Here is an 11690-nt window from a genome sequence, read left to right on the forward strand (position 1 = left end):
TGGGTCAGCTGCTGTTTGTGGTCAGTGTGCTCTGCTTGGGTCAGTCCTGCTTGGGTCAGTCCTAGGCCCTTTCTATGGCTCATCCTGGGGGAGCACTTATCTGAGATTGAGTGACAACAATGAGCTGCCCTTTGTCCCTCTGATGGCCTTATTTCTGTTTTAATCAGCGCTGCTTTCACCTCCGTGACTGTTTTATGGAGTGAAAACCCCAGTGTTTAGCACAATTTGAGATCTTTTATGTTACCCATATATATCCTTCACAGTGATGATGTCAGGCCCTAATGCTTCAGGCCATCTCTTTCCTTAGGTAGTCTCTGCTCAAGGAGAATGTTTCCTTCCAAAGCAAGCATCAGGATGACTGGAGAAGGGATCCCATGTGCAGTGACAGTGACCCAGGCAGAGTATTAATTACTCAGCCTTCCTAAACCACCTGAGCCCAGGCCTTGCTTCAATACCATTTCTATAACCCACAGAGCAAAGGCTACAGATATAAATGAAACAGCCTTTGAGCACAGGATAAGGTTTCACCTTTGGACCAGGCAAATCACAGGCAGTAAATGGGTAAATGTAAATGCTTGCCTGCACATTTGTGTTTGTGCCTCTCAGTGATGGCACTGACACAGACACAGCATGGCAGGTACAAACATCACTGTGGCACCATGTTCCTAGGAAATGGGGGAGAGGGGGAGTGGGAGAGGGCTACTTAGACATACTTCATAGTGGCTTCCTACTCGAACCAGCAGACAATGCCACAACCCACACAGAAAAATGTGCGCTGTATTTGAATCTGAAATTCAAATTATTTCAGCTAATAGTGTAAGCTTTTAGCTGATCTATGCCCATCTGACTGGAGTCACAGCACCCTCCTGCCATGTGGGGGGAGCCTGTTTTAGTCACAGTGGTGGGTACGAGCACAGAAATTGCTGCTATGGGCAGGCTCCAGTGCAGGATGAATTCCTGCCTCGCCCTCGGCACTCACAACAGAAGCTCACAGAGTGGTTCCACTCTGTATGCAGCGGGGAGGAGAAGATCCTATTAAGCGTAGCAGGTTTTTTCCTGTGAGTTTCAGTGCTGTAATTCCTGAGCTCAGCACTCCAAGGAATTCTCCTGCTCAGAGCACGGCAGGGTTGGATCCGGCGGTCACTCCTCCTCAGGGCCCATCTCCGCTGCTCCTGCTGCCAGCACCCCCACGGGCCACAGGGACCGGGAGAAGTGGCACGTCTGTCACTGCCTCCCCAGGTGACAGCACACATCCCTTTCCTCCCAGCACACATCCCTTTCCTCCCGTGCACTGCCAGCTCCCGACTCGAGTTCTGGCACTGAGCAAACGGCAGCTCCCGGCAGGACTCCTTCCCTCTCCGCGCACCAATATCCGCCAGGAAGAGCAGCCTGATTTATCACCACTGCAGGCTGCCTCTTCAAGGAGTCCCAGATTTCCCTAGCTTTGCTTTTCCTATCTTTAGAGGGCCCTGGGGCCTCTCCCACACTTGCTGGTTGTCCCACCTGAGCCCGAGCCGGGATGGGGCAGCGAGGGCCAGCGGCTCCCCCGGGATGTGACAGGGCACTGTGGGACCCGCTCCACGGCACCCAACAGGGCCAGGGAGGGTGGCCAGGCCCAGGCACAAGCCCCATCCACAAGGCTCATCGTGGTGATGAGGCAGGCCAGGCTCAGGCTCAGGCCCAGCGATGGCAGGGCTGTGGGCATGGGGATGGGCTGAGGCTTGGCCCTGTAGGCCTGGCTTAGCGGGGCTTGTAGCTGGGCAGGGTTGTGGGGAGCTGGAGAGCAGCCCTGCTGCAGCATCACCAGGACAGGGGCCAAAACCGGTCCTGAGGGGGCTGAAATGGACAATGCCAGGACAGATGGCCACAGTCCTGGGCCATGGTGACCCCCCTCTGGGGGCCTGGCATGTACAGTCAGGACTGGTGATACTCTTGAGGCCCCATCAGCTGGCAAGGACTGTTCAGGGCCTTAAAATGTCAGAAAAAGCCTCAGTGCATCCATTATGCACCTTCAAACCTTCTCACATCATCCAGGTCTAATTAAAGTTCCTAGGCGTGTATGTGATAGTATCACCAAAAAAAGGAGATGAGTGACTTGTCCTGGTAGACAGGACTGAGTAAATCTGGGGTGGTGGGAAAAAGTAGTAGCAAAAGTAGCAAAAAAAAAGTAGTAGCAAAGTTCTGGCAAAGCTATCCCTTTATATATAAGCCCACGTCAGAAAGAAATGTCAGTCACCCATTTTGGACCAATCTGTGATTTTCAAATGCATCTTTATTGATAGGTTGATTAAGCTCTAGTCTGAACTTTATTTTACAAGAACCTGCAGCTAACCAACACAAAAAATTACCATCATTACCTCGTACGATACCGGACTAGCACAAAAACAGAAGTAAATGCCACAATCCAGTTAAAAGAACTGTTAAAAGAACTAAACTGTAAACTCTACATGTAACAAACAGCTGTGATTAGTCCCACATGTCATTTATAAACCCAGCAGCGGGAGGGGAGGTCTGAACACAAAACCAAGCACCCCAGATGCCAACTCCTTCTCCCCTGAGCGTGCTTGGCAGTCCACACATGGACAAGTGGGACAGCAGCAGAGAGATGCACACCAGCTGCCTGTCTCCTGTCTTTTACCCTAGAAAGCTCCCTGGGTCTGTTCTCTACTTCAGAACATTCAGAACTTCCTAAAACATGATACGGATTTGCACCCAAAGGATGTGAAGAGAGCCTGGTAGTTGAAGGGGAGTGGGTCTAAAAGAGAGGACTGAGCAGTGCAAGCAGAAAACTGAAGTTACCCAAGTTGGCAGTAGGTACAACTCATCCAAACACATTTATTCCAGATGGATGGAACAGCAAACCTGAAGTTCAGGGTTGTAACACTGGGGATATGACACCCCCCATTTCATCTTCTGCTCCCTCGTTTTCTGTCTGCCCGTTACGACCAGTCCTTCTACATCCTTTGTGGTTCCTCCCTTCTCTCCCACTCTTCTGCTACTTTCCATTGCCCACCGGGAGCAACCCTCCTGCCCCTCTGCACTGCCTTCCCTGACCTTCCCACAGTTCTGCCAGTGACTCCCCCTTGACACTCCCTTGAGCTCTTCTGCCTCATGCACCTCTGCATAACAACACTCACAGAAGGCTGAACCTGATTTCCTGTTTCCCACAATCAGAGGAGCACTCCTCTTGATTTCTCATTCATGAGGAACACAGGGCTCTGGGATCTAACTTTATAAACAATAGAGCAAACACCTTCAACTTATTGTGGAGTCTGCCTGTGTTCTTCATCCTTCTTGCCTTTTCCTCCCTCTTTGTCCCTCTCTTAAATGCAGGAATGTTTACAGTAATTCAGGTCTAGTTCTCTGATTTTTAGATGAGACCCCAGAATTTTCCTGAAAGTCAGCTCACTCTCCAAAACCCATTCCTTCATCACAGTTATGGCAGTTATGGGAAAATCTGCTGTTTGTGCCACTGGGAAGAAAACTGCTTTGGCATGACAGCATAAGGCTTGCACAGGACATCACCCACCTGGCATCTTTCTAAGAACAACACTGGTTTAAAATAAAATAATTAAAAAAAAAATCTACAGATAATCTATTCCCCTTCAAGTCTAAAAGAACCTCTCCTGTGGCAAAGAGTGGCACCATTATCCAATCACAAAAAGCCAGCAAAACACACGTGGCAGTGACTGATTTCTTCCACTTGTGCATGTGGTACAAGGGCTGTACAGGGATGAGAGGCTGAAGGGAAGGCTAAACCCACAGGACTTCTGCCATCCTCAGATCTGCAGAAGACTGCTACAAGGACAACACTGAGAGATAATTTTGTGTGTTCATCAATAACAAGACCACTAGTAGTTAGTTGTCTTAATGCACAGCAAGGGAGACTAAAGTTAGGATACCAGGAAAAGCAATCTCACTTGCAGGCTAGCTAGGAACTGAACAATCAATCTCAGCAGCCTCCAGGGTCTTCCTCAGGGAAGTTCAGTAAGAACAAGTGTGATGAGCAGCCATGGTGGACATGTTTGGTGTACTCAGTCGTGTCTCAGAGCTGGTGGGGGCTAGTCCTTCTCTTGAGGTCCTTCCTAGCCCTGTGCTTATGAGTTTATCAGTTGACTTCATTGAAAAGAACAAAACGGCCATCTCTGATTTTTCTGTCCAGCAGTTGCAATTAAAGCAACAAAGGGAAAAAAAAAACCTTAAAAAATCCTTCCTTCCTTTCCCCAACATTCATGTCTCACAGCTGAGGAGTTCCCAGCCCTCAGAGTTAGCCTTTCTAATACTGGTGGACAGAGTCAGCCCTTCTAATACTGATGGAAGTGATGGGAAACACAATACCCTTGGAACAATTCACATGCAGCAGGTGGAGTGAGGACTGTCAGCACAGGGCAGCCTTGTGAGAGCAGAGTGAAGTATTCCACAGCTCACTGAATGCTCACAGCAGCGTGGCTCGTGCCATGGGCAAGACATGACAGGGTCAGTGTACAACACATGGCATGCCTTCTTCATCCAGTGAACGGGTTACGTGGGAATGGCCATCCTGCCCAGTCACTCTCCTGGAGCTTCCCCACACTGCCTTGTCCAGCAGCCTCCAGCACTAGCTAACTACTTCCAGCTGTGGCAAGGGAAGAACTGTGAACAGTGGAGTCTCCCCATCCCTCAGCGTGGAACCCCTTGTTAGTCTTCCAGTCCACCCCGTCCCCCTCCCCTCCCTCCCTTGATTTAAAAAACAATGGTTATAATTAATGCGTGGAAGTTGATGACAGTGTGCACGGTGGTTCACTTCCAGTTCTCTTTCCCTCTTCTCATGCATCCTCCTCCTGCCTCTCCAACAACCCCCTCCCCTGCCAATCCACTCCATCAGTCCATCCACCCTGCAGGCCTGGGGGGCTGCTGCTCACTTGCCATAGACGCTCTCGTCACTGTAGGCCACGTACAGAAAATAGTCCTCCTCGTGGTTATCCTGCAAGGGGGCAAAGGGACAAAGTAACAAACCAGAGCCCTGGAACTCACCACATGTGAAAAAGCCCAACCCAGAGGTCACTGTAACTAAAGGGCATAACCTCTCTTTCACTGTTTCTCCCCGTTCACATTGAAGGCTTCGCTTCCCAACTCCCTCTCTCTGGTCACAGCTCTGCTTCCAAGTGCAGGCACGACACATATCTGGGCACAGTGAATTTACTTGAAGAGCCATATGGAGAGGAGAGACTTGGTAGGCTTTAAACAAGTCAAAAAGTCACCTCTGGATGGTATTTTTAATTTTTCAGAACACTTTGACATGTGGCTGCATTTCTACGTCCTGTTTTACAGGCAGACAGTAGAGCTGAGAGGTTCAGTGATTACACTGACACAAAAAGTCTGTCAGTCTCAGTTCTGGACAGTCAGACAGCTTCCTCTGACGTGTTCAGACTTGGAAAACTCCCTGCCTTATCTTTTATTATCTTCATCACTCCACACACTGAGGAAGAGTCCAGTAATTGTCAAAGGGTGACAGGTCAGACAAGGCTCACAGCACCACGCTGCAGCTCTCTGATTAAAACACACTAACACAGCAGAAGGAGAAATCAAGGAGAAATCAATGCAGGCTGCAAATCACCCATGACATAGTGGCTGTATAACTAAGGGACATTCCTCTGATGGGCACTGAATATGCCTTTAAGGTCGATCAAATAACAGTGCTCAGCAGAAACAGCAGGCAGCAACGTTCACAGCATCCCACATAGTCCTTACTTATACAGCATAAGCAATGACAAACTAATTCTAAGCAAAGAATAAGTGTTCCTTAAGAACCTATTTATAGACAGTTGGTTGCCCAGTGATGTTGTCTCCTTTTACTGGCTGAAAGGAAATCTCCTTTGTATAAACAGGAAAGCCAGGGCCTATGTTCTGCCCCCTCCCTGCCCCAGACACAATCCTTCCCGTGAAATATAAACTGGTTTATTTCCATACTTTGTCAAAACAGCAGGACCAACACATTGCTGGGGCAACAACTCCCCACAACCCTTTCAAACAGCAAACAATCATTTGAATTGATAAGGCTCCCCAGGCTCCTAATTGTGGGATGGAACTTCCCTGGACAGATGATGGGATACAGCTCAGGGCAAGAGGGTCCACGTTCAAGCACCTGTGACCAAGCTGAACCCACTGCCAGCTGAGCAGTGCATTCTTCTGGAAACTCCAACAAAAGGTGAGAGGAAGGGGCCAGACTTACCTCGTAGAGCTGGCCCATGGTAGCACTGGTGGGAGGGATGGTATTATTGACAAAGAAGAACAGGGCATCTTCTGGCCTCAGGTGGATCCGCTTTCGGATTAAGAAGTAGAATTGACCAACTGAAGAGGAACAGAGAAGGCCTTAGATGCAGAAACAATGTTGGTTGGGTTTTTTGTTTGCTTGGTTGGTGGGGTTTTTGTTTTGGTTTGGGGTTTTTTTGTTTTGTTGTTGCTGTTTCTTTTTTGTTTTTTAACCCTAACCCTGGTTGTTTTCTTTTGGTGGTGGAAGGCACACGCTGTATATAGAAAGTAGGGGAAAATGAACTGTGCAGGGCACAAAAAAGCAGTAAAAGCAAGCAGTTACTTTATCACATCAGCAGCCAATCCACTGGGAGCTGGCAGGTTCTCAGGTACACACCTCATGCCACGTACCCTGTAAATCCACACCATACTATGGTATGAAATGCTCTACTGAGGGGATTGGTGGGAAGACCCTTAACTAGCTTAACCTTTAAATCCCACAGATCAAAGACACCTTAGGGAATTTAGCCTTGGTGCACATGGTCATACCACTCCTAAAAAAAAATTATCCTTGCTATTTGCTCTAACTGTGTTGCACAAGAAAGTATTTCACAGTCCATTCCACACTGCAAAAAGGAGAAATGCTGTTCTTTTAACTCATTCAGGTTCTTCAATGAAAACCAGTGTAATCACACACAAAATCACTGTGACCATTCAGAACAGGAACTTTGCAGCTATGACTCTAACCACAGGGGTGGAAAAGGATGGGACTATTTCAAGAACCTGTCTCTTCCTGCAACAAGAATACAGCCTCTGGCAACTCTGGTCATCACTGGCTGATGATTATGCTGCTGCCCATGATACACATTTCAGCCATGGTCAGAACTCAGCTGTGACATGGCCATGGCAGCCAAGGCAGTGGGACACCTCATGGAATTCTCCATCTTGCAATCCAGCTGGAAGGTACATAAATCCAACAAGGACAGCAGGTGAAATGGGGTAGTGATGAGATGCTGAGCCTGTCTGGATGTTTTCTTTGTGCTGATCATAGAGTAAAAAGCACTTCTGAGGCTTTCTCGCTGAAAATCAGGAAGAAAGGAGGTGAACATTGTTACCTGTGAGGTCAGAAGGCACGAGATACTTCCTTTTGTCCAGGTCAGGTACTCTGGCTTTTGGTGCTTTTTCCACAATTACCTGGAGGAAGAGAGAGAGAGAGTGAGAGAAAGCAAGAAAACAAACATGAATATCATAAAACAAAATGGTCCAAAAAGCATCAGTGGATATTATCCTTTGATGGTGCTACCAGGCCTTTAGCTATTTATTTAATCCATAACAAATACACAGCATTAAGGAACAGACAGGTGAGAAGATGACATAAAATCACTAACAGTAGCTGTCCTGGGAGCCCAGGACTGCAGCAGTAAGCACAGTGAGTGAAAAAAGGAGTCCAGCACAGACATAAAAATAAACCATAATGGCTGAGAAAAAAAAAAAAATCAGGACACCTTGATGTTCCCAATTCAGGTTAATTTTGTATGAAGCAGCTGTCAGGAGGCCAATACACGAACACAAGAAGTATCACAAGTAACTTAAACTTTCCAGGTTACAGTTCCAAACTGCCTTGCACAAAATCAGCCCTACTCCCAGTAGTCCCACATCCTAATTTCTACTTTCACCAATACCAAGGGCTCTAGAATGAAGAATTAAAGACAAACTACAGCTCATTGGGGAATTTATTTTAAAAATCTCCAGTTCCTCATTAGGTATCTTCTGCTCTGATATTCATATCCTGTAAATGGATATTATAGTGGATAATAATACGGATATTATCCACACCTCATACAGCTATGGACATTTCCTTATTTATATAAATATCTAATAATTAAACCCAGCCTACCATCTGGGCAACTGGACCCACAGAGACCTCTGACACAAACCACTAATCTTCATTATACTCTGATGTCATAATATAGGAAAATATGAAGCTCAACAGCCTTAAGGTCAAACAGAACAAGAGACCTTCTACTGCAAGTTAATTTTTGTTAGCAGAGCTAGGCAAATATTTACCTCAGAAGCAAGAAGTATTCCAAAGTGACCTGACCTCCTTCCACTGGAACCTCTGGGACTACTGGGCTTGTGCAGAAAAAAATTGCAGGTTTCATTTTTTTGTTGTTGTTGTGATATGTATTTTTAAACTGGTCAGAGTTCATGATTCCATCTGTGTGGCTTGCTGTTCTGCAGGGGCCATTTTGACCATGCAAACTAAATCTTAAAGCTGGATTTTACGAACTTCCTCAACTTTTTAATTCTGTTAGACCCTGTAATTGTAAATACTCCAACTGAGACACCGTGGGACTAATTCCTAAGGGTTCCGTGCTCCCACAGATCCCAGCCTGGACATCTCTTGCCTGTGCTCCATTTGAGTGTGGCCAACACAGCCAAATCCCCTGAAATTTCCAAGTTTGATTTTAAAATAGAAACACAGTTGTCTCTGCTACTTCAAGGATTTCAAGTACCTAAATTAGAACAAGGTATTCAAGCTCTTTCAGGCAGTTTGTGGTACAGGACGTGCGTTTCTGTGCAAGATGCAGTTGGTAAATGCCTCGAAGGAATGACAGTTCCACAATCTCACTCAACAGGAGGACTTTGCACATTTTTTTTTTTACCAGCACATCCAACCAGGTAGTATCTAACACAATAAACTGCAGTGGAGAGAAACTTTTAGCACTTGCCCCCAATTAAAAAAATGACTGGCAAGCAGAACCGCCCTGACTCAGGGTGGCTTGGTCACCAGATGATAAAGGAGAACAAGTCATGCCTATGAGGAAGAGGTGAGAGTGTTGCTGGGGTTTCTAAGCCCCTATGGAAGATTTAGGGAAGATTTAACTCAGATCACCACCGAGCTTAAGAGAGATCTCCCTCCTGCAAAGAGGCAGGGAAGGAGTGGAGGTGCCCTGCTAATCTGGCAACTGTAGCCAGCGTGCCTGATAACGCAGGTTATCTCTTCTGAAGCACTAAACCCTCCACATACACACAAAAAAACCCCTACAAAGATAATCCAGAGGGCAGATATAGATTATCTGTGCCTCTGCTGCTGAGTGGTGACTGTGGTAATGCAGGGCCGTGCCAACAGTAAAATCTCAGCACAGTGCTGAGATGTATCAGGGCACTGCAGTGTGGGCAGCCAAAGCAGTGACATCCACAAGGATCCTGCTGTCAGGAAGGGCAGAACAGGCTGCTGCATCCATTTGCTTCCTATGCAGCTCTGACTACAGGCTACCCTTAATAATTCCCCCCTGGGCCTTGCCATGCAGCATTTCCATCTAACCTTAACTACAGCACACCTTGTTATTTTGGTCCTGGTTTTCTTAATAAAGGTCTGATGATGCCCCCCTGTCTTGACCTCCTTTACCTCTTGCCAGACCAGGCCTGGTCCTGGGCTCTTCCAGAGACGCTTATCATGGCCTGCTGCACAACCTGCCATGTTAATCCTCGATTTACAGCCTGTCTCACTTCAGACCTCGCAGGTCCTCACCATGAGACACCAAACCACACACATTTCACTACTGATTTACTCAACCTGCTGTGCCATGGCAGGCATCCCATAACCAAATGCACCCAAATACTGACTTCCAAACACTTGTTTCAAGTCCAGTTGAGGGTCACTTCCAAGATAAAAAATATGCTGTTAGCCTGTAGGGAAAACATGGGGGTTTAGTAGCTGTTCCCCCTTGTCCTTAGTTTTACAGGGGTGTCTAAGTATTTTTGGCATGCAGTAAATCTAGGGCAGACTTCTCCAGTGGGGATGGAAAAGAAAAGACATTTGCAATAGGTTTATTAAAAAGGAAAAAAAAAGAACAAACCAACCCAAACACGACTAATTAGATTTGTCATTTCTTTTTTTTTTTCTCCCTCAATTATTGTTAATAATTATAAAGGCAGAAGTTTTCCACAGGCACGGCAATGGGGAATGAGGAAGCAAAGTTTGGCTGGATGACCTTGCATTCTGAGGGACATTTTGTCCACTGGGGCGCAAAAAGATTGAGAAGTATAATTTTTTTGCTCAACGCAAAGGAAAAGAACAAAGCAAGAATATATTGAAAAGACAAGCCAGGAGGCAGTAAAATAAAAATACAGGGCAATACGAGATGACACGGACACAGATGATGTTCCCTACGATGGATTAACCCACTCATTGTTCTCCTCCATTTTCACAGACCAGGATAAGCTCCTTCCCCGCTCATCAACACCACGCAGGAAAAGACGGGCAGCGTCTTCCCCGCCGAGTCATTGCGGCCCCCCCCAAAAAGGTGCATTACCCCCACACCCCCCAGCGCGGAGGAGGCCACCCCGCAGGGAGGGGCGGCCGGGACGCGGGTCCGGCCATCGGCAGCACCGAGCGCCTCCCGCCGCGTTACACAGCGCTCCGGGCGGGCCGGCAGCGAGGACAAAGGCGGGCCCGGCGCGCACTCACGGGCACTCTGTCCGGGTACTTCTTGCGGATCTTCTCGCCCTCCTTTTTCCGGTACTCGAACGGGTGATCCTCCTTGTACTGGAACTTCATGGTGCCGGGCTGGGCTGGGCTCTGCCTCCGCTCCGAGCGCTGCGCCGGCTCCGGCCCTGCCCGCGGCCCGCCCCGCCCCGCACGGTGACGTCACGGCGACACCGCCCCTCACAGTGACGTCACGGGGGAGGAGCCCCCGCTGCGGCCGGGCTGTGCCGCCGAGAGCTGTGACGTCACGGGGAGGTGCCCCGCCGGGCGCTGTGACGTCACGAGGGAGGTGCCCCACAGAGCTCTGTGACGGGAGGTCCCCCTTTGCTGCTGTGACGTCATGGGGAGATGCCCCTCTTCTGCTGTGACGTCACAGAGAAGTCCCTCTTTGCTGCTGTGACGATGTCCCTCTGCCGATGTGATGTCGCAAGGAGGTCCCCCTTTGCCTCTGTGACGTCATGGGGAGGTGGCCTGCAGGGAGGTCCCCCTTTGCCACTGTGACATCACACAGAGGTCCCCCTCTGCCAGTGTGACATCACAAGGAGGTGCCCCTTTTGCCTCTGTGATGTCTCAAGGAGGTCTCCTTTGCCACTGTGACGTCACGGGGATGTGCCCCACTGCGCCTGTGACATCAGGGGGAGGCCCCCCTTTGCCGCTGTGACATCACAGTGAGGTGTCCTGCTGCACCGCTGAGCGCTGTGACGTCACTAGGAGGTGCCCCTTTGCCGCTGTGACATCATGGGGAGGTGCCCTGCTGCACTGCTGAGCGCTGTGACGTCACTAGGAGGTGCCCCTTTGCCGCTGTGACATCACTGGGAGATGTCCCCACTGCCCATGTCTGTCTGTCCCAGGACACGTGGCCATTTCCCCACAGTTGCCAGGTGGTGTCAGAGGATCCATCAGAAGGGGCTGTTTTTGTGCAGTCCAACAGGAATAGCCTAAGAAGGAAGGAATTCCAGGGTTCTGA

At 48.6% G+C, this 11690-nt stretch overlaps 1 protein-coding gene across 1 annotated transcript; it reads right to left on the minus strand.

The window, feature by feature from the left end:
• Positions 1-2254: 2254 nt before the first annotated feature.
• Positions 2255-10872, minus strand: GABARAPL1 (GABA type A receptor associated protein like 1). Its single transcript, XM_018083636.2, has 4 exons — positions 10706-10872; positions 7347-7425; positions 6212-6330; positions 2255-4963 (listed from the first exon to the last, which is right to left on the minus strand). Exons 1-4 carry the CDS (start codon positions 10793-10795, stop codon positions 4898-4900), a joined length of 354 nt encoding a protein of 117 aa, XP_017939125.1. The 5' UTR covers positions 10796-10872; the 3' UTR covers positions 2255-4897.
• Positions 10873-11690: the final 818 nt, after the last annotated feature.

This window comes from Manacus vitellinus, unplaced genomic scaffold (genome assembly GCF_001715985.3).
Source record: "Manacus vitellinus isolate BGI_N305 unplaced genomic scaffold, ASM171598v3 scaffold_66_pilon, whole genome shotgun sequence".
Lineage (NCBI taxonomy): Eukaryota > Metazoa > Chordata > Aves > Passeriformes > Pipridae > Manacus > Manacus vitellinus.

Coding starts and splice junctions, on each gene's coding strand:
- GABARAPL1 (XM_018083636.2), bottom strand. CDS start 10,795: ATGAAGTTCCAGTACAAGGAGGATCACCCGTTCGAGTACCGGAAAAAG. Junction 7,426..10,705: donor AGTACCCGGACAGAGTGCCC/GTGAGTGCGCGC, acceptor CTCTTCCTCCAG/GTAATTGTGGAAAAAGCACC. Junction 6,331..7,346: donor CGTGCCTTCTGACCTCACAG/GTAACAATGTTC, acceptor GTTCCTCTTCAG/TTGGTCAATTCTACTTCTTA.